This window comes from Giraffa tippelskirchi, chromosome 2, assembly GCF_054371585.1.
Source record: "Giraffa tippelskirchi isolate mGirTip1 chromosome 2, T2T-mGirTip1v1.2.pri, whole genome shotgun sequence".
In the NCBI taxonomy this organism is placed as follows: domain Eukaryota; kingdom Metazoa; phylum Chordata; class Mammalia; order Artiodactyla; family Giraffidae; genus Giraffa; species Giraffa tippelskirchi.
Window position 1 is genome coordinate 95,822,906 of NC_137276.1, and position 21,063 is coordinate 95,843,968.

The 21,063-nt window shown below is 45.8% G+C and overlaps 1 protein-coding gene and 1 pseudogene across 12 annotated transcripts in view; both read right to left on the reverse strand.

The window, feature by feature from the left end:
* The window catches only part of ESYT3 (extended synaptotagmin 3), a 54,950-nt gene extending 46,366 nt beyond the window's left edge, over positions 1 to 8,584 (reverse strand). For all 12 annotated transcript variants that reach the window (XR_014077990.1, XR_014077991.1, XR_014077989.1 and 9 more), the window contains exon 1: positions 8,055 to 8,584. Coding sequence is in view for 9 of the 12 variants with exons in the window: in XM_081574039.1 (XP_081430165.1) it covers positions 8,055 to 8,372 (318 nt within the window). In the remaining 3 variants the exon portion in view is untranslated. The remainder of the gene's footprint in view (positions 1 to 8,054) is intronic.
* A 10,752-nt stretch (positions 8,585 to 19,336) lies between these two features.
* LOC145537939 (histone-lysine N-methyltransferase SETMAR-like) lies at positions 19,337 to 20,854 on the reverse strand (annotated as a pseudogene).
* Positions 20,855 to 21,063: the final 209 nt, after the last annotated feature.

Sequence of the window (21,063 nt, forward strand, 5' to 3'; positions counted from 1 at the left end):
AGAAGGCTGAGCACCAAAGAATTGATGCCTTCGAACTGTGGTGTTGGAGAGGACTCTTGAGAGTCCTTTGGACAGTAAGGAGATCAAACCAGTCAATCCAAAAGGAAATCAACCTTGAATATTCACCAGAAGGACTGATGCTAAAGCTGAAGCTCCAATACTTTGGCCACCTGATGTGAAGAAAAGACCCTGATGCTGGGAAAGACTATAGGCAGGAGGAGAAGCGAATGACAGAGGATGAGATGGTTGGATGGCATCACCAACTCAGTGAATTTGAGCAAGCTCTGGGGGATGCAAGTGAACAACAATAGTCATCATCTTCTTTCTCCTCTGCCTGTTCCTCCTCCATGCTGATAAGGCCATGGTGAGGTGGAAATGAGGGCGTTTCAAGTTCTTAAGTTTTGACAGATAAGTTTAATGTGTAATCTACATAAGGAATTAGAGAAACAGGGTCTGAGATTTTTTTTTTTTTTTGATCTTTTGGCTACACTGCGAAGCTTGTGGGATCTTAGTTCCCCAGCCACGGATCAAACCCATGTCGCCTGCATTGGAAGCCCAAGTCTTAAGTGCTGGACCACCAGGGAAGTCCAGGGACTAAGATTTACATTGCAGATGTTCACTGTGGCATTCATGCCACAGATTTTTTATTGAACCCCTATCTGAACTGGGCACTGAGCAAGGAGCTGAGCGTACAGAGAGGTACAAAGACACACACCTTAAAAGAATATTTGATCTGGAGGAAAAGTTGGACATAAAAATAGGTAGCTGCAAGTCAACACGGGAAGTGGGTGTGAGAGAAGGGTCCCAGCGCAGGTCCCTGAGCTTGGACTTGAAGGAGTCATCAAGGGAGCCAGACTGGAAGATCGGAGGGAGAAATTTCCAGACACAGAGGGAAACACCACCCACCTTGCCTCACCACAGAAACTGGGCAAACGTGGACATAACCAAAATCGTGGATGTCCGAGAAATGGTCAAGCCACTTATGGTCTCTTCATATGAAGGATGTCATAACCTTTAAGGATTTTTTGAAAGAATGTTTGCAAGATAATATTAAGGACATAAAAGAAAAACAAATTCAAGGGTACAACTTTTCAAAAGATTGTTTTCATATACCTTTCATACAAAGGAAGTGCTCTCAAACATAGGGTACATTTCCGGGTGGTGGAATAGTAAATGCTTGCTCTAATATTTACTTATAGTCCATTTCCAAGTATCCTACCATGGGAATATTTGCACTTTTATAAACAGAAAAATGAGAATTTTTAACTAGTTTATAACCAGTTAGTTTAAAAAGTAAACATAGTGTGGGCAAAAGAAGGGAGTGGGTGAACCTGGGGTCTTGAAACGTCCTACATCCTAGAGAGTTCCTTGGCTTTTCGGGGACTAGTGACCCCGGGCACACTGGGATGGGGCTTCTCAGGCAGGAGCAGCCGCCCACACCTACACAGAGAGGGTGCACAGGAGCTGAGCCCCGAGGGCAGCCTGGGGGATTCAAGCACCATCTCCTTGGCTTGAAGAGACAGGATGGGTAACGAGAATGGGACTCTGTCCCTTTAATAGTTCCCACTGGGCCAGAAAACATTTAACTGTCTCTTCACTATTCGAAGTAGAAGAGGAGGTGGTGGAGGAGGAGTAGCGGGAGGAGGAAGCGGGGGGAGGGGGAAGAGGGAAGGGGGAAACTTGCCTCCAGCACAAGGCAACACTTTGGGGCTATGAGTTCTAGGTCTCCTGAGATTTAAAAATGGCTGGGACTCTGCCAGGAGAAGTAACTGAATGGAGGGGTGGGAGGATAGGAAGGCGGGGCCTCAGTCCCCTGCTCTTCTATGTAGCTGCGTTGTGGCCTTCATGGCTTATGGTGGGGATGACAGCTCACACCTCCAAGCAGCTCCCCCAGAGTCACTGGGGTCATTCCCACGGATGGGCCGTCTCTGCCTTTGGTCAAGGCTCTGGACCACAAGGCCAAGAGAAGCTGGAATCAGCTCTCCATGCCTTTCTGTCCCCTGGTGAAGGACAAGGGCTGTTCCACCCTTGGCCCTGATCCCAACCTACCAGCTGACCTCCCAATGACTTGGGTCCTTAGCTTAGAGAAAAGGTTTCTGGGGACACCTCTATTCCAGGAAGATTCAGCTCCCGTAACTTAAGCACCAGGAAGGCTCCTGTGAGTCTTGTTGTTGTTCAGTCACGAAGTCCTGTCCAATGTCTGACTCTTTGCGACCCCATGGACTGCAGCACATCAGGCTCCTCTGTCCCTCACTATTTCCGGGAGTTTGCTTAGATTCATGTGCAATGAGTCGGTGATGCTATCTATCTCATCCTCTGCCACCCCCCTCGCCTTTTGCCCTCAATCTTTTCCAGCATCAGAGTCCTGTGAGTCTGGGTATCATTAATTGCCATCAAGATCTGCTCACCCCAGGACAAGATGAGGCACTCAAGTGACCAAACATGATGGAAACTTTGGGTTCAGAGTGACCCACCCCTTCCTACAGCCTCTTCCTCCAAGGAGGCTGTCTGGGTTACATTCATTTCCTCCCCCATGCTTTCCCAGGACATGCATTCCACCTTGTAGGACTGATCATGCTGTGTCAGAAAAGGCTGTTCTTGTGGGTCTGAATCCCCATTTAGCTCAGGAGTTCCTTGAAAGCAGGGACCATGTGTCAGTCATGTTGCGGGCCAGGGTGCAGCAAGGTGCCTGACACTGCAAGTCCTCGATAGATGTTTGCTGACTGAGTAAAGGAACAAACATGTGGATGCCTAAGATCCCTGTGCCAGGCCCACATTCTGCCACTCTTATTACCCAATCCGGACCCAGGACATGGTAAGTCCATGAAGCATTACTAAGTCGTGGGGCAGAGACCTAAGGGGCATGATTAAAACCTGCCCTGCCCCTTCCTCCCTGAGGATGGGCCTGACTCGGAGCCATATGAATGACCTCACAGGGGCTGCAGGGGCCTTTTGGGAAAGAAGTCCCCAGCTCCAAGCCATGCCCAACCAGTCTTGATGTTTAAAACCAGGCTCTACGGCCCTGACTCTGAGAATTGAGCTCTGGGATCGAGGTTGAGAGTTCCCACCCTAGCTAACAGCTGTCACTGCATTTACTCCCCTAATTAGCAGAAGTATCAGTACAGGATTGACTGTGGGAGCCTGGGCCCTGGAAGACTGCTGCTCCACCCACAAAAGGAATGTGAACTCTCAGCCTCAGGAAAGCAAAGCGCTCAGCCCTGGTTGTCGGGCTGAACAGCTGGCCTTGAAACTTAGAAGGATCCATCCCGGGTATCATCATCCCAGGGATGCAGCTGTGAACCTTGTACCGCTCAATGCTTTGAGCGAATGGCTCACCTCTCCTGGGTGTTTGCCTCAGTGAGCACCCCCACTTAGGTGGTGGAGAGGCAAGAATGATTGGGAACAGTGTCCTGTGGGTTTGGGGCATTGGAGAAAAGCTAAGTTGGGGCTGATCAGTGGTGGCACACTCCTGCAGCTAAAAAGGCTCTAGAGCATCCGCTAGAACCTCATCATTTTCAGACAGGAATCAGAGACTCAGAGAAGACAGGGGACCTTCTCAAGGTCCCCCAGTGAATGAGCCTCAAACTCCAAGTCCACATCACATCAGCCCACTCCCACTGCAGCAGACACACAAGGGTTAACTGTTTCCCATGAAGCTGCCAACTGACTGCTATCGGCTGCCAGGAGAGTGAGCATGGCCAGGCCTGAGACCACAGACAGACACAAGGTTTCTGACAGTTCTTTCCCCTGACTACTAGGCCCTCATCCCCCAGACACATTCACCTGGAGGCAGGTGAGACTCGTACCAAACTTCCCTCCTCACACCGGCCCACTCGTGGCAGGGGCACAACAAATATCTGATAAACAAACCAATTATCCAAGTGAGCACTGGTTAAGGGCTCCATGAGCAACAACCCATAAACCACCGGGCGGCAAAGAGCCAATTGTGCCCAGATCTAGGAGGCAGCCTGTGGAGACCCAGCTGGGGGCCTGAGCCTCTGGGCGGGGGAGGGTGGAGGCTTCAAGCAGTACAGGTTACCTGAGGAGCCCAGAGCTCGAAGGACTGACTCTGAAGATCAAGTGGGAAGTTCAGGGAGTACCAGAGCTGGAATTCTGTGAACAGAACCCCAGGAAGGGCTGGAGTCTCCAATGGGCCCTGCACCCTGCAGCCATCCAACTCCAGAGCACATTTGCTGCTGGGCCACTTGGTAATGAGCTTCATTTCATGTTAGAAAAAAGGAGAGTTGGGAGGTCTGGGAAATTGCAAAGGATACAGTGACAGCCCCCCAGAGCATGCAGTCATGCCTGGCTCCAAACAAGAAGCTTTTCAGACTCATCACAACTACGTGTAGAAACTGAGCCTTCAGGCCAATGGCTAGATGAGTGGTGGAGCAGGGACCATAGGATCAAGGTGTCTAGTTCTATCACTGTGTGTCCACAGCTCCCAGCCCTGGCAAGGTGGGCTGGCCAAAAGGGCTCTTGAAAGTGTAAGTCACTCAGTCATGTCCAACTCTTTGCTCCTAATTCTTTGAAAAATCTAAAAACTGAGTATGAGGAACATCAATCGGCATGAGCGGCAGGCAGTGGCCGCTCCCCTGTTCAGAAGAGGAACTGCTGTCTCTCCACGTCAGGACAAGGGGCTCCCTGGCATCGTCACTTGTGACCCCTTCTATAGCAGAAGCAGCCTTCCCTTGAACTATTCCTGGAAGGGAACCAGAGGAGGAGCGGGGCTGTCTCAAGTTAGACCAGAAACAACCTCCTTTAACAGGATTACACAGGTGGGGACAATGAGAGCCAGCACGGGAAAGCAAATTCTCTAATCACCTAGAGGCAGCAGTTTGTATGACATGTTGAGGAGGAGTCTAGTGGGGCAGGAAAGGACGGCTCCAGTGAGAAGGGACCGCTGTGGCCTCTCAGGTCTGGCTCAGCCTGGCCTTGGCCTCTGTCCCCTCACAGGGACTGGGTGCAAATTAGAGCAAGGTGTGCACATGGCTGGACAAGCAGCAGGGGCGGGGGTCCACCCTCACTCACTGGGTGCTGAATGCTGACCTACAGGTCTGCGAGGCCCTCAAGACCTTTTCTTCAACACCTGGCTAGTGGTTTGCCAGTTGTTAATTGGTAAAAATATTTCTTGACACCAAAGATCATAGGCCATCAATCCCCTTTCACTCAAGAAAACCAGTTCTCCAAACAGGGAAGAAGGCCCACTGAAAGGTCCATGTGTCAGATAAAGATGCCTGAGCTCTGAAATCGTGGGCAAGGGTCACTCTTCCCCACCACACGGGAGCCACCTCTGTCTTCATAAACAGTGTGTGTCCTCAGGAGGCAGGCAGAAGGAAATTCAACTAAGTAGGTTCCAGATTTTCCACATCATCCCTGGGCATGGAAATCTCCATGAGGCAGATTCAAAAGCCCACGTTTGCATCTATTTGTGGGCTCTCCACAGGTGTTCACACAGACAACCTACTTCCCTAGACCTGCTTCACATTCCAGATCCTCAGTCCCAGTCATAGGCACCCAGCTCTCCAAATCAGAATGCAGAAGACCCGGGTCCCTCCTGCACCCTGCTCTTGGCCCCCCACTCCCCATACCCACAGTCCCACCCCGCTCAGCTCTCATCCTCATATCTTGGTCCCCACTACCACTGATACCACCTTGGCTAAAGTTGGTTTCTCAACTGGTCTCTTTCCTCCTGCTGCTTTTTGCAGGACCTTTCCAAAACCTTCCCCAGACTCCCTTCAGAATCAGCCTCAACCGCCATCACACCTACCTCAATCTGGCCCCTGTCCTTCAGCCTGCACTGTACACATCAGCCAGGCAAACCACGCAACACCCGCTCAGATACCAACCACGCTGTGCCTCCACGCTGCGCTCACAGGCCTTCTCTGCTTAGACTGCCCTTGGTAGGGCCACTGCTTCAACCCAGCTGGCTCAGGCCTGGGGTATGGTTTACAGGGTGAGAATCCAGGAGGTACTGTCTTGTGTTCTGTCTCATCCATCTCGCTGAGCTCCCTGTTGGCTAGGTCCATGTAGCTCTGGGGTCACCTCCCCCAAGAGAAGCCAGAACAGTTTCTATGGTGTTTGTGGGAGGATAGGGGGGTTGGGGAGTATCAGGGCCCCTACAGGATCTGATTCTTACTCCAATTTCAGAAACATTGCCTTGGTATACAGCTAAGTGCTTGGAGGCCTCCCTAACACAGGGAGGGGCAGAAAAGGAGAGGTGTCACTTGGTGAGGTCTCAGGGACTGAGGCTGCCATGGGGGTCATGACAGAGGCCTAACAGGCAGCCTGAGCTCCCTCAACAGTGAGCAAGGAGTGTGGTCAGGTACAGGACTGCTCTCTGGGTCCACACTTTTCAAGATCACAAGCCTCCATAGAACAAGCAAGGTCTGGGGGAGACAGGCCCCAGACTCAGTCTCCATGGCTGCTACCCAATATTTGTAAACCTACTTCTAAAGCTATACTGTCCATCCATATATTAAGAAGTATTATGGGGATTTCTCTGGTGGTCTGTTGGTAAGACTCTGTGCTCTCAATGCAGGGGGCCTGGGTTCAATCCCTGGTCAGGGAACTAGATCACATGCCACAACTAAAAAAGTTCCTGCATGCTGCACTTGAGACCTGGAGCAGTTAAATAAATAAATAAAAGGTATTATGAGCTAAATTGTGTCTCCCAAAATTTATATTTTGAAGTCCCAACCCCAAGTACCTTAGAATGTGACCGTATTTGGAAATAGAGTCTTTATAGAGATGATTAAGTTAAAACAAGACCCTTAGGGTGAGCCCTAATCTAATCTGATGATCTTTTAAAAAGCGGAAATTTAGACACAGATATGTACAGAGGGAGGGCCACATGAAGACATAGGGGAACAGAGCCAAGGAGAGGCATCAGAAGAAACCAACCTTGCTAACACCTTGGTCTTGATAAATTTCTAGGCCACCCAGTCTGTAGTACTTTACGGCAACTGCAGAAAACTAATGCAATAAGGCCTACTTTCAAACTTTAACATAAAATAAACAGGCCTTTCTAATATCTTCTTTTCATCCCACTTCAGAAGTTACTGTCACGGGCCGGGGTGAGGAACCAACAGCCTGGCTGGATTCTAGATACAGGCCTCAAGCCAGAGGAAGTGAGGGGTCTGGTGGCCTCTGGACAGCTCCCGGCCCCCACCGAGTGCCTGAATGTATCTGGAAGCCATCAAGGACAACCAGCCCCAGCTCATCACCCAGAGAAGGGGGCTTACAGCAGACCAAGTCTCAGACCGAATGTCCCTCTTGCAGGTGTTTCCCAAATTCATCTGATCATGAGACTCAGGGAGGTTCCTTAATTCCACCTGAGGGTTGTGAGGTGGGGCCTAGAGCTTGTTTTTGTTAGGTGGGCCAGGAGAGTCTCAGGACCAGAAGCATTTGAGAAGCCATAGTCCAGGTCATTCCACACCAGGAGATGGTTGTGTAGCTGCAGAGTGTATATCTGCGTGTCTCTACCAGTCCAGGGAGGGAGAGAAGCCCGTGTCCCAGCCAGGCGGAGGCTGGGCCTCTCCCTCCCCCTCGCAGTCCCATCCCTGACCTCTCATCCCTAGCCCGGCCGCCTCCCTCTGTCCCGGCCTCTGCCGAGGACGGCAGCTAGTCTGCACTTCTGCCACTGCCGTATCTGTCAGTGTTGCACCCTGCGTTTTTGCCTTGAATCAACAGGCGAGTGGAAGAAGTGTCTTCTGTTTCCCTCATCAGTAACTTTGCAGAGTCCCAGACGCCCTTGTTTTTCTCCTGGGTGTGGCCCGCCTGCGATTTTTCTCCCAGGTTCTGGGCCCTCAAGTGAAACCCTGGTTCACGCTCCCAGCATAGCAGGACCAGAGGTGGGAATGGGACTAGGGAGCGGCGAGGGGCACGGCCACCGCCCTCAGGGTCTGTCCCCTGGGGACCAGGTGTGAGGGTCCCAGGCTCCCACCCTCCTTTGGGTCTGCGCGCCCCAGCTACTTCGCCGACCGCAGGTTCCTTCCGAACCTCCAAGGCATCCGCCCCAACTGCGACCCTCCGCCCGGCTAGGCCCGGCTCACCCAAGCGGGCAGGTGCTGGCCCAGCAGCTCGCGGCTGATGAACTGGCGTTCGTTGTCGAGGAATTCGAAGGCGGCAGCCAGGCGCCCAAGCTTCCCGCGGCGGTTCCTGCGCCACCACATCCACAGCAGGACGCCGAGCAGCAGCCAGGTGATGCTGAGCCCCACGTAGCCGGCTAGGTAGACGGGCGCCAGGCAGAACAGCACGCGCGCCGCGAAGGCGTAGAGTTCTGGCAGCAGCTGGCTGGGTAGGCGCGGCTCGCGGCCCGGCGCGCGCTCGGTCCCCCGGAAGCCGGGGGCGCCGGGCTCCTCCGAGGGCATCTCGTCGTCTCTCTTTGCCCTCACCTGAGTTCAGGTCTGCGCGCCGCGACGCCCGGGCACATCTGTCCTCCACGGGCGAGGACCAGACCGCCGCGCCGCGCCTGCCCGAGTGGACTCGCCCGCGCAGTTTCCGCGCGGCGAACTCGGGGTTCTAAGCAGACAACCGAGCGCTGCGCCTGGGAATGCGCTGCGCAGCAGCCGCTCTCCGTTCTACACCAAGCCTGCAGCTTCGGATGTCTCCGCCCCCGGGGGCGGGCCCAGGCGGCAGGGGGCGGGGTCAGGCTGCTGGGCAGGCGCCCGGCGAGGTCTAAATAGAAACCCAGTGTTGAGAGCGCCCCCGCACTTAAACGTTCTGTGCAGGTGACCTAAGAGGTTGTAGGCGCAACACTCGGGTTCTGCCCCGGAGAGTTTGTGACTCACTGAAGCATGTGGACAAATGGCTTGTCATGGATAAGCATCACCTAAAACCGGTTTCCTACACCCAGTCTGCAATATCCAGCAGTGTAGTATTCTCTTAGCTGGGCGTTCAAGGGCCGCCTAGCCCTGAATCTGAGTCCTCTAGGTGGATTAGAGCGCTGTACCTCTGCTCTCTCCTCTTGCACCTATAAAGCTTAGATCTAGCCCTACGCCCCACCTGATCAAGCTCAGTGTCTCCCCTCTGCCCCACAACACCCCGTGCCTCGCACTCCACCCTCTATGCGGGGTGTCAGTTTGAAACTTCATTCTCTACATCTATCAGACTGGGAGTTTCTCGGGCCAGGTCAGTCCTGCTCGTTTCTGGGCGCCCAGTACTGTAAGCGGTGGTGAATGACAGGGGAAATGAAGAGCAAGCCCTGGGGTGCTTGGCGGCCAGTTATGAAGCCCATGGTTTCTACCTAATCCTTTCTGAATGGTCAGAACAGGTAGAGGGCTGAGTTCCAAGTTCAGACAATAAATCATTTTGTGGATGACATACAGTTTAGGCGGCTCACCTGAGTGGCGATGTCAATTACTGGAATGTGATCTTCAGTTCAGTTCAGTCCCTCAGTCGTGTCCGACTCTTTGCAACCCCATGGAATGCAGCACACCAGGCCTCCCTGTCCATCACCAACTCCCGGAGTTTACTCAAACTCATATCCATTGAGTCGGTGATGCCATCCAACCATCTCATCCTCTCTTGTCCCCTTCTCCTCCCACCTTCAATCTTTCCCAGCATCAGAGTCTTTTCAAATGAGTCAGTTCTTCACATCAGGTGGCCAAAGTATTGGAGTTTCAGCTTCAGCATCAGTCCTTCCAATGAACACTCAGGACTGATCTCCTTTAGGATGAACTTGTTGGATCTCCTTGCAGTCTAAGGGACTCTCAAGAGTCTTCTCCAACACCACAGTTCAAAAGCATCAATTCTTTGGTGCTCAGCTTTCTTTATAGTCCAACTCTCACATCCATACATGACTACTGGAAAAACCATAGCTTTGACTAGACAGATCTTTTTTTTTTTTTTAGCAAAGTAATGTCTCTTCTTTTTAATATGCTGTCTACGTTGGTCATAACTTTTCTTCCAAGGAGCAAGTGTCTTTTAATTTCATGGCTGCAGTCACCATCTGCAGTGATTTTAGAGCTCAAAAAAAAAAAAATGGTCTGTCACTGTTCCCACTGTTTCCCCATCTATTTGCCATGAAGTGATGGGACAGGATGCCATGATCTTAGTTTTCTGAATGTTGAGTTTTAAGCCAACTTTTTCACTCTCCTCTTTCACTTTCACCTAGAGACTCTTTAGTTCTTCTTCGATTTCTGCCCTAAATGTAGTATGATCTGCATATCTGAGGTTATTGATATTTCTCCTGGCAATCTTGATTCCAGCTTTAGCTTCATCCAGCCCAGAATTTCTCATGATGTACCCTGTGTATAAGTTAAATAAGCAGGGTGACAATATACAGCCTTGATGTACTCCTTTTCCTATTTGGAACCAGTCTGTTGTTCCATGTCCAGTTCTGACTGTTGCTTCCTGACCTGCATACAGATTTCTCAAGAGGCAGGTCAGGTGGCCTGATATTCCCATCTCTTTAAGAATTTTCCACAGTTTGTTGTGATCCACACAATCAAAGATTTTGGCATAGTCAATGAAGCAGAAGTAGATGTTTTTGTGGAACTCTCTTGCTTTTTCAATGATCCAGTGGATGTTGGCAATTTGATATCTGGTTCCTCTGCCTTTCCTAAGTCCAGTTTGAACATATGGAAATTCACGGTTCATGTACTGTCGAAGCCTGGCTTGGAGAATTTTGAGCATTACTTTACTAGCATGTGAGATGAGTGCAATTGTGCAGTGGTTTGAGCATTCTTTGGCATTGCCTTTCTTTGGGATTGGAATGAAAAGAATGTGATCTTGAAGCTGACAAATGATTTGGAATTTTTCTGTGCGAACGTGCTAAGTCACCTCAATCATGTTCCACTCTGCGACCCCATGGACTGTAGCCTGCTGACATTCTTTCAATAGCTGTATTGAAAGGTCAGACCTGATGGATGACAAGCACAATGTAACTGTATTCTCTTTTCCTCTGTCCTTCAGGTATCTCTCTGTCTGTCTGTCTGTCTCTGGCTTTTCCCTTCCTCTCTCCTGGATAAAATTACTTGTTGTGATGGAATGTTTTAGCAACACCTGTGTTCCTGGTGGTCAGAATGGCTGGACCCTCCTCTGTTGTTCTTGGTCTTCCAGGACCAGCCACAAAAGAAGCTGAAACCACTCAGCTTGGCATCCTGTTTAATTAGATTTTCCAGCACAACCTAGGAAGTCAAAGTAGGCACTGCATCTCACTTGAGTTCCTTTTTGGAGAGTTCATTTTTGAATGTACATAATGCTATTAAGGGCTCTGAGAAGTCTGCAGATAAAAAGCTATTATATTGATTTAAACCACTGTTTCCCAGGTTATTTGACCACAGAACTCCTTTCCTCAAAACACTCCTCTAGAGGTTGACCCAGGTCAGCTTGAGCTAAAGGAATGAGGATGTTTGATAGGGATGCAGGGAAGTCCCCTGGAACCTGAGGCAGGAACGTGGCTGACTTTTGTGATGGATGGACTGGGGAGTTAGCTGACAGGACTGGGCTCTCCATCCCTGCTGCTCTGTCGCTGACCTGCCTCCTTTGCCTCTGACTGAAGTGGAGCACCTTCCTCACAGCTTCCAGGGTCACAGAGCTTCACAGAGGGACTGCTTAACCCTTACCCCTCCTAATTCCAAATGCCTTGGAGAGTACCCAATTGTATCTATTATCCCCTCCCCTCTAAAAACACCAGGTCCACACCACAGCCTCCCTACCACATTAGTGTGTTTGGGGAAGGGGTGTGGAAGGTAGCGTGTTTGGGGAAGATTACCAGAGGAGGAAGTTCGTTGATTTGGGAGCTGATGTCCAAAATGAGATCTGGAGCACCCGGCAGGGTGTGGCTACAGCTGCATTACCTTCTCTGTTCCTTGAACACACCAAGCTTGCTTATGCCTCAAGGCTTGTGTACTTGCTGTTCCCTCTGTCCAGAATGATTTCCACATAAATTTCCTCCAAAGTACATTAAGGAAGTGGGATTAGGGTTGATTTTCTTTTCTCTCTTTTCCAAACTTTATTTATAATGGCATTACATTACTCTCATAAATTAAGTATAGAAGAATATTGAGAATACAGCAACTAAAACTCCATACCCCATCTAGAACATTGGAGCCATTATTTTCCTTGAACTGCACACACAACTTGGTTACTACAGCCAGCAGAAGACATTTTATGTTCTGTTGGGTCAAAACCTGGGGGGAATAATGCCTTCCAGAGCCTTTGCCTGAACCCCTTTGAGAGTTCACCATATTGTACCACTTTTCCAGAGAATGCCAGCTCATTTGTTCAGTATATTTATTGGCTACTATTGTGGGTTGAATTGTGTCCCCACCCCTACCTCCCAAAATAAGTTGACGTACTAACCCCTGGTACCTATGACTGGGATCTTATTTTAAAATAGGGTCTTGGTAGATGGCATTAAGACATGATCATACTGGCTTAGAGTGGGCCCTAAATCCAATGACTAGTGTCCTGATAGAGGTATTTGGAAACAGAGACACAGAGGAGCTGTACAAAGGGAGCAAGGCCAAGTGAAGACAGAAGCAGAAGCTGGAATGATACATTACAAACCAAGGGCAAGGGCTGCTGGCAACCACCAGATCTAGGAAGGAAGAGACAAAGAAGCGTTCTAACCCAGAGCCTTCCCAGAGAGCACGGTCCCACCAACACCTTGATTGAAATCCTTGATTGAACACCTTGACTGCTGGTCTCCAAGACAGTGAAAGAATAAGTTTCTGGTTTTTACACTTGATCTTAGCCAAAATGCCAATAAGCAATAAATTTCTTTGTTTGCCTTTTAAAAGTTAACTTTTTTTATTTTTGGCTGCACCGGGCCATCATTGCTGTGAGCAGGCTTTCTCTGGTTGTGGTGCACAAGCTTTTCTTGTTGTAGCTCACAGGCTCTAAGAGCTCAGGCTCAGCAGTTGCGGTACATGGGCTTAGCTGCCCAGGCCAGGATGTGGAATCTGCCCAAGCATGTGGAATCTTCCCAGGCCAGGGATGGAACCCATGTCCCCTGTACCGGCAGGAGGCTTCTTAACCCCTGGACCACAAGGGAAGTTCTGAATTTCTGTTGATTTAAGCCACCCAGTTTGTGGTACTTTGATATGGCAGCCCTTGGAACCCAATACAGCCACTGACCAAGAGCCAGACCCTGTTCTCACCACAGGAGGCTCAGTGCAAACAGAATGGATGAGACCCCTGCTTTCACAGAGCTGCCATTCTAGTGGGGGAAGACAGACAGCAAACACACAAATAAAGAGCAGAAAATAGCAGGTAAAGAAAACGCTGTGAGGAAAGGCAGTCAGTCCTGTGAGAGAGAGTAATGGCATGGGACAGAGGGCTGTTTTATTCTGAGTAATTTAGAAAGGGCTCTCTGAGGAGGTGACCTTTGAGTTGAGACTCAAAAACAAAACAAAAACCCAAAAGTCTACATACAACTTAAGTTCATCTTTAAAAGAAACTTAATATCTTGTAAAAAGTATCTCTCTTAGGGAACAGCCTCTGCTCTGTAGGTGTCATCAGTTTAACTTGCATTTCCATGAGGGACTAAAGTAATTTTGTATCTCCTCTCTCATCACAGGGAGAATTCTTTGAGGGCAGCAGCTACATCCTTGTCCTCAGTACCCAGCCAGAGTTTGACACAAACGGAGAGACAAGAGCACAGTCAGTAATTCATTTGCCTGGGTTGAAATCTAGACGGGAGAACTTTCTGACTCTCAGGAAGTCATTCCCTTCTCTGCAGGGCAGTATCCTCATCTGTAAAATGGAGATTGCAGTAATACTTAAATCAAGGGCTGGTGGGATTTCCCTAGCAATCCAGTGGTTAAGACTCTGCACGTCAGTGCAAGGGGTGTGGGTTCCATCCCTGGCCAGGGAACTAAGATTCTACATGCCGAGTAGCTCAGCCAAGAAAATTAAAAAAAAAAAAAAAAATCATAGGCTGGTGATGAGGATTAAGTAAGACTCCGTGTGTTTAAAGTTGTGTATCCAGATAGGAAAGTCATCAAGGAAGACTTTAGTTTTGTCTGTATTGTTTAACTTATTTCAGCAAGAATGTATAATTTTTTTTCTGTATAATCTTTTCCATTGATGACTTGGGTTGTTTTCACCTTTTGTTTATTATGGATAATGCTGCTATGAACTTTGGGGGTACAAATATCTGTCTGAGGCCCTGATTCAATTCTTTGGGGGTGCATACCCAGAGGTGGAATTGCTGGATCATGTGGAAATTCCATGTTTAATTTTTTAGGAAACGCCATAATGTTTCTCACTTGTTACATTTAGTTCATTCAGCTTCAAGAAATTACAAAAATGATTCATGCTTGCTTTAACAAACAATACAGAGGTATATGAAGAAGAAGTTTAAAATCATGCACTCCATGTGTGATCAGTACTATCTGTTTGTTTTCTTATCTCACTTCTCTTTCTCTATTTGTACAAAGATATCTAAACTGAGCTAGTTTTAGTTCTGGTTCTTTTTTTCTTTCTTTTTTCCTCCCGCCCAAATGGGGATAATATAAACTCAAAAGCTGCCCAATATCACTCCCACAAAATCTCCACGAGGTATATTTTAAATATTGAAATTATTTTATAGTTGGTTATTAAAACAGAGAGATCAAAATAACATCCAAAAGCTCATTAAAGTGGTAGAAGTATATGCGAGAGGAAGCAACCACTAGAATTGTTGGAACCAGACAGGCAAAAAAAGAAAAATCAGAAAAAAATGTTATAGTTTTCCAAGTAGCTGATCACTCATAGTATGTTACTCTGCAGATGGTAAATGCATTTAAAATGAGGCCCACAGAGAACAAAGTTCTCAGGATTTTTTCTGCAAAAGTAGAAGTAGACATGAGACCTGTCACTCAAATTATGAAAAGAGAAATGCCAGTAAAAGTGAGAATAGGACTTACTTTTAGCAAAAGAAGGATGTCATGGTGACCACTGCAGTGAGACTTTCTTGATCTCTTGTTTGAATTCACCAGCATCCAGCCTATTGTGTGGCTGGCCTCTCCCAGTCTCCAGGAAGAGTGTCCAAGGCCCCCAGCCCCATATTCTATTTATACTTGTCTCCAACTTCTACCTCCCACTGACAGCACCTGCCTGAAATAAATCCTCGTATGTTGTCATTTGTGGAATAAGTCTTTTTGTTTTGCTTTTAGTATTTATTATTTGTGGTTTATTTGGCTGTGTCAGGTCTTAGTTGCAGCATGTGGGATCTTCAATCTTTGTTGTGTCGTGTGAGATCTAGTTCCCTGACCAGGAATTGAACACGGGCCCCGTGCATTGGGAGGGCAGAGTCTTAGCCACTGGATCACAGGGGAAGTCCCCAAATAAATCTTTGTGATTATTAAAAAAAAAAGTTTTATCTTTCCAAATGTATAAATACATATATGTCCTCAAAGACAATAGACTTATTTTAGAATTATTAGATCTGCCTTAAGTGTGTTGGTAATGTTCCTTTAGGCCATACAATCATGAAGGAAAACTGCAACTCTCATTCTTTAATTGTGAAGAGTAGGTTCCTGGGATGTATTAGATGTTTATACCTGTTGTGGTAGATAATCACTTAATACCTGTTAGTAATTCAAATTCTGACTGTACTTATTTTTATTAATAATTTATTTTTAATTGGAGAATAATTGCTTTACAATATTGTATTGGTTTCTGCCATACATCAACATGAATCAGCCATGGGTATACATATGTTCCCTCTTTCTTGAACCTCCTTGAACCCCATCCCATTCCTCTAGGTTGTCACAGAGCACTGAGTTTGAACACCCTACGTCATACAGCAAATTCCCACAGGCTATCTATTTTACATATGGTAATATATGTTTCCATGCTACTCTCTTCATTTGTCCCACCCTCTCCTTCTCCCACTGTGTCCACAAGTCTGTTCTCTATGTCTCCATTGCTGCCCTGCAAATAGGTTCATCAGTACCATTTTTCTAGATTCCATATATGTGCATATATGATATTTGTTTTTCTCTTTCTGACTTACTTCACTCTGTATAACAAGCTCTAGGTTCATCCACCTCATTAGAACTGACTCAAATGTGTTTCTTTTTTTGGCTGAGTAATATTCCATTGTATATATGTACCACAACTTCTTTATCCATTTATCTGTTGATGGACATCTAGGTTTCTTCCATGTGTTGACTGTTGTAAACAGTGCTGCAATGAACACTGGGGTACATGTGTCTTTTTCAGTTATGGTTTTCTCAGGGTATATGCCAAGTAATGGGGTTGTTGGGTCATAGGGTAGTTTTATTCTTAGTTTTTTTTTAGGAATCTCCATACTATATTATCCATAGTGGCTGTGTCAGTTTACATTCCCACCAACAGTGCAAGAGGGTTCCCTTTTCTCCACACCCTCTCCAGAATTTATTGTTGGTAGATTTTTTGATGATGACCATTCTGACTGTTGTGAGGTGAAACCTCATTGTAGTTTTGATTTGCATTTCCCTAATTGAGCATCTTTTATGTGTTTATTAGGCATCTCTATGTCTTCTTTGGAGAAATGTATATTTAGGTCTTCTGCTCATTTTTTGATTGGGTTATTTGTTTTTCTGGTATTGAGCTACATGAGCCACTTGTATATTTTAGAGATTAATCCTTCATCAGTTGTTTCATTTGCTATTATTTTTTCCCATTCTGAGGGTTGTCTTTCGACATTGTTTATAGTTTCCTTTGGTGTGCAAAAGCTTTTAAGTTTAATTAGGTCCCATTTGTTCATTTTGTTTTAATTTCCACTTCTCTAGTGGATTTTTTAGTGTGGAAACATGATCTAGAAGTTTTGATAATATTTTTATTTTATTTTTGCCCAGTATCCCTTCCTTTATCTTGTAACCTGTGAAAAATTGATTCCTCTCATTTTCCAAAAACAGGCCAAGCTCCTACATCTGATGTTTAATTTCACCTTTGTCTTTGAATCCTTTGTTCATTCATTCAATAAGTATTCACTGAGAGTGTTCTACATACTAGGCATTATATAGAACACAGGAGATACAGCAGTGAATGCAGCAGACAAAACTCCTACCTTAGGAAGTTTACGTTCTAATTTTGTTTTTCTTGCTTGGTAGGCTAGCTATCATATGTTTTTTCCTATTGTATTCCACCCTACTCTTTAGGGGCCTAATATAATTTTGAGCTTCTTCTATCTTTGACTAGATCAGGCAAAATAACTCCCCTGACCTCAGACAGCAGTCACAGTTTTCAGCAGAGAATCTCTAATGAGCCTCTTCTGATACATGATGTTGTCGGAAACCAATTATTCTGTTTCACATGTTGTTTGTGGGTTTTCTTTTTAATCTGGAATCTCTGTCAGTTCCAATCCTGTTACTCAGCTGGAGATTGCTTCTCAGGTTCCTGCCTGTGGTGACACAGACTCTCCCAGGCCTGGTAGATGCAGAAGTAGCCAAAGTGCCTGCCATGGAAAGGCACCAGTCTCTCAGTAATCCACACTGACACTGGAGCTCAACCCCACTTGGAGGTCTGTCACTGCTGCTGCAATCACCTCCATGTAATGCATGCCAGTGCTGACCAAGGTGCAAACCTGGCTCTGCAGAAACAGGGGCTAAGTGAGAGATGGCAGTCCCTTCTGTCCTCACTGCCTTTCTGGAAAACTAGCAGGCTGTCTAACTACACACCTCCACATTGGCTGCAGTTCTATCTCCAGGACTTCAGCTTCAATTTTTCACATAAACTGCCTTAATAATTATGTGCTGTGTGATTAGTCACTCAGTCATGTCCAACTCTTTGTGATCCCTGCAGCCTGCCAGGCTCCTCTGTCCATGGGATTCTCCAGAGAAGAATACTGGAGTGGGTTGCTATGCCCTCCACCAGGAGATCTCCCCAACCCAGGGATCAAACCCAGATCTCCCGCATTTCAGGCAGATTCCTTACCATCTGAGCCACCAGGGAAGTCCAAGAATACTGGAGTGGGTAGCCTATTCCTTCTCCAGGTGATCTTCCTGACCCAGGAATTGAACCAGGGTCTCCTGCATTGCAGGTGGATTCTTTGCCACCTCTTTTCTTAATTAGTTGTGTTTTCAAAACTAATTGTGATATGGTTTTCAAGGAATTTTTTCAGCTTAACCTAAATTTTCAAATGTATTAGCATAGAACTGGTTATAATGTTGTTTTTTAAATGTCTGTAGGATCTATAATAATGTTCCGTTTAAATTCTTGTTAGCTACTTTTTGTTTTCTCTTTTTGTTCCCTTAATCAGTCTTGTTAGGGATTTATCAAATTTATTAATCTTTTTAATAATCAATTTTTGACTTCAATTATTTTCTTTTTTTTCCCAATTATTTTCTTTATTGGATGTCAAATCATCCTGCTTCTGTCTTTATTATTTCTATTATTCTACTTTCTTTGGGTTTATTCTGCTCAGTTTTTTTCCTTTTAGCTAACTTCTTGAGATAGAAGTTAAGATAATTTAATTTCAGCCTCTTTTCTCTTATATGTGTTTAGAGCTATAGATTTCCCTCTAGGTACAGCTACAACTGCATCCAACAAGTTTTTAAAATAACAAATTGCTAACATTTATTTAAGTCATACTGTATGCAAAGCACTGTACTGAAAGATTTATAAGCATTCTCTCAATTTTATACATTTTTATTAAACATAATTTACATGTAGCAAAATACACAAATCTTAAAGGTACAGTTTAACAAACCTTTACCAATTATACATCAGTGTTATCACCAGATTCAGATATGGAACATCTTTATCACTCCAGAAATTTTCCACATGCTTCTTCCCAGTTAACACCCATATCCAGAGGTAACTACTCTTCTGATTTCTAATAACATTGGTAGATGTACCTGTACTTGACCTTCATATAAATCAAATTCAACAGTACCCCAATGGTATATATACTTTTGTGTCCAGCTTTTTTGGTCAACTTAATGTTTTAGATATTAAATATTAATCTGTGTTATTGCATGTGTGATATTTTTTTAAATGCCTTTTAAGTCCATTGTATGGATGTAGTACAATTTGGGCTTCCCAGGTGGCGCTAGTGGTAAAGAATCCACCTGCCATTGCAAGAGATAAAGATTTGATCCCTTGGTGGGGAAGATCCCCTGGAGACAGAAATAGTAACCCACTCCAGTATTCTTGCCTGGAAAATTCTATACTCAGAGGAGCCTGGTGGGCTACAGTCCTTTGGATTCCAAAGAGTCAGACACGACTGAGCACATGCTACAATTTATTGATCCATTTTTCTGAAGGTAGAAATTTAGTAGATTTTTAAAGAGTTTTCTATTATTATAAATAAAACTAGTATGAAAATTCTTACACTTGTATTAGATTGGTGAAAAAATAATTGTGGTTTTGGACTGTGAATTTTGAATCATTATAACTAGGCCCAGACACATCTTTATTAATCAAAATAGGAAATATTACAATCAACACAATGTTACCAACAAGAAATAAGTTTGTTCATTCCTGTAGCATAAAAATCCATGTTTCAGGATTTGATGAATCTTGGAAAGCATTTTCTGCCTCCCACTGGTTGTGGAAGCATTTTGCCTGAAAAAGTTGTTGAGATGAGGGAGTGGTAGTTGATTGGTAAGAGGTCAGGCCAATAAGGCAATAAGTTTGGCCAATAAGGCAAAACTTTGTAGCCCAATTGGTTCAACTTTTGAAGCATTGGTTGGGTGACATTTGGTTGAGTGTTGTTGTGGAGAAGAATTGGGCCCTTTCTGTTGACTAATGCTGGCTGCAGGCACTGCAGTTTTCAGTGCATCTCATCAACTTGTTGAGCATATGTGGGGAAATTAACAAGATGGTGCCAGTCAGGCATTCTTGCTCCATGCTCGCATGCCCACTTGGCCCGTGTTCTGTGAACAATGACTTTGCATAGTTGTGTAACAGCTGAGATCGCTTAAGGCACTGTGCATGTGCTTCCTTGGTTGTGGGCTACTTTGTGCGGTACGCCTATATGGGCACCATCTGGTAAGGCTTTGCTGTTGCATTGGAGCTACATTGGGGTGGCATCATGGTTATGTTAAGGCTGTGTTATGGTTATGTGGTGGCTGCTGCTACAGCTGCTGCATCAGCCAGGAGAGAGGCTGTGTTATGGCTGCTGTGCCAGCCAGGGGAGGATAAACATGCCTGCAGTTCCTACAGCTCCTCGTGTTTTCTTCCAGCCTCTTAGCTTGAACCTTACCTACCCTGGGTTCAGCGAACAGTGTAGACAGTGTGAATAGCAAGATAGCTGACATCACGAACAGGATTAGCAATTCAGCATACTTCTCAGATGTAATAGTTTTGCCAAGATTCAAAAAGCTATAATGGATCAGATAGGCATCATGCCACCAAATAACGACCATGACCTTTTTTTTGGTGCAAGCTTGTCTTTGGGAAGTGTTTTGGAGCTTCTTCTCAGCCCAACCACTGAGCTGGTCATTGCCGGTTGTTGAATACAATCCACTTTTCATTGCACATCACTATCCAATGGAGAAATGGTTCATTGTTGCTTTGTATAATAAGAGAAGATGACACTTCAGAACGATATTTTTTGATTTGCAGTTGGTACATGAGGCTCCCACTTATCAAGCTTTTTCACCTTTCTAATTTTCTTCAAATGCTGAACAACCATAGAATGGTTGATGTTGAGTTCTTTGGCAAATTCTCATGTAGTTGTAAGAGAATCAGCTTTGCTGATCCTCTCAATTGGCCATTGTCAGCTTCCAATGGCCGGCCACTGCACTCCTCATCTTCAAGACTCTGGTCTGCTTTGCAAAGCTTCTTGAACCACCACTGACTGCACTGTTCATTCGTTAGCAGTTCCTGGGCCAAACATGTTGTTGATGTTGTGAGGTGTCTCTGTTGCTTTATGACCCATTTTGAACTCGAATACAAGAAAAGTGCTCAAATTTGCTTTTTTGTCTAACATTTTCCTAGTAAAATAAATATAAAGTAAACATCAAATAATAAATCATTAGCAAAAAATAAATTAGCAAAAGTGAGAAATGCACTTTGAAATGATACATAGCATAACCACATTTATTTAAGAATGTATTCTGATATCAAACAGCAAAGTTCAATAATGCAAAAATCAAAACTACTTTTGCACCAACCTAAATATTTCAGGTAGACATATAT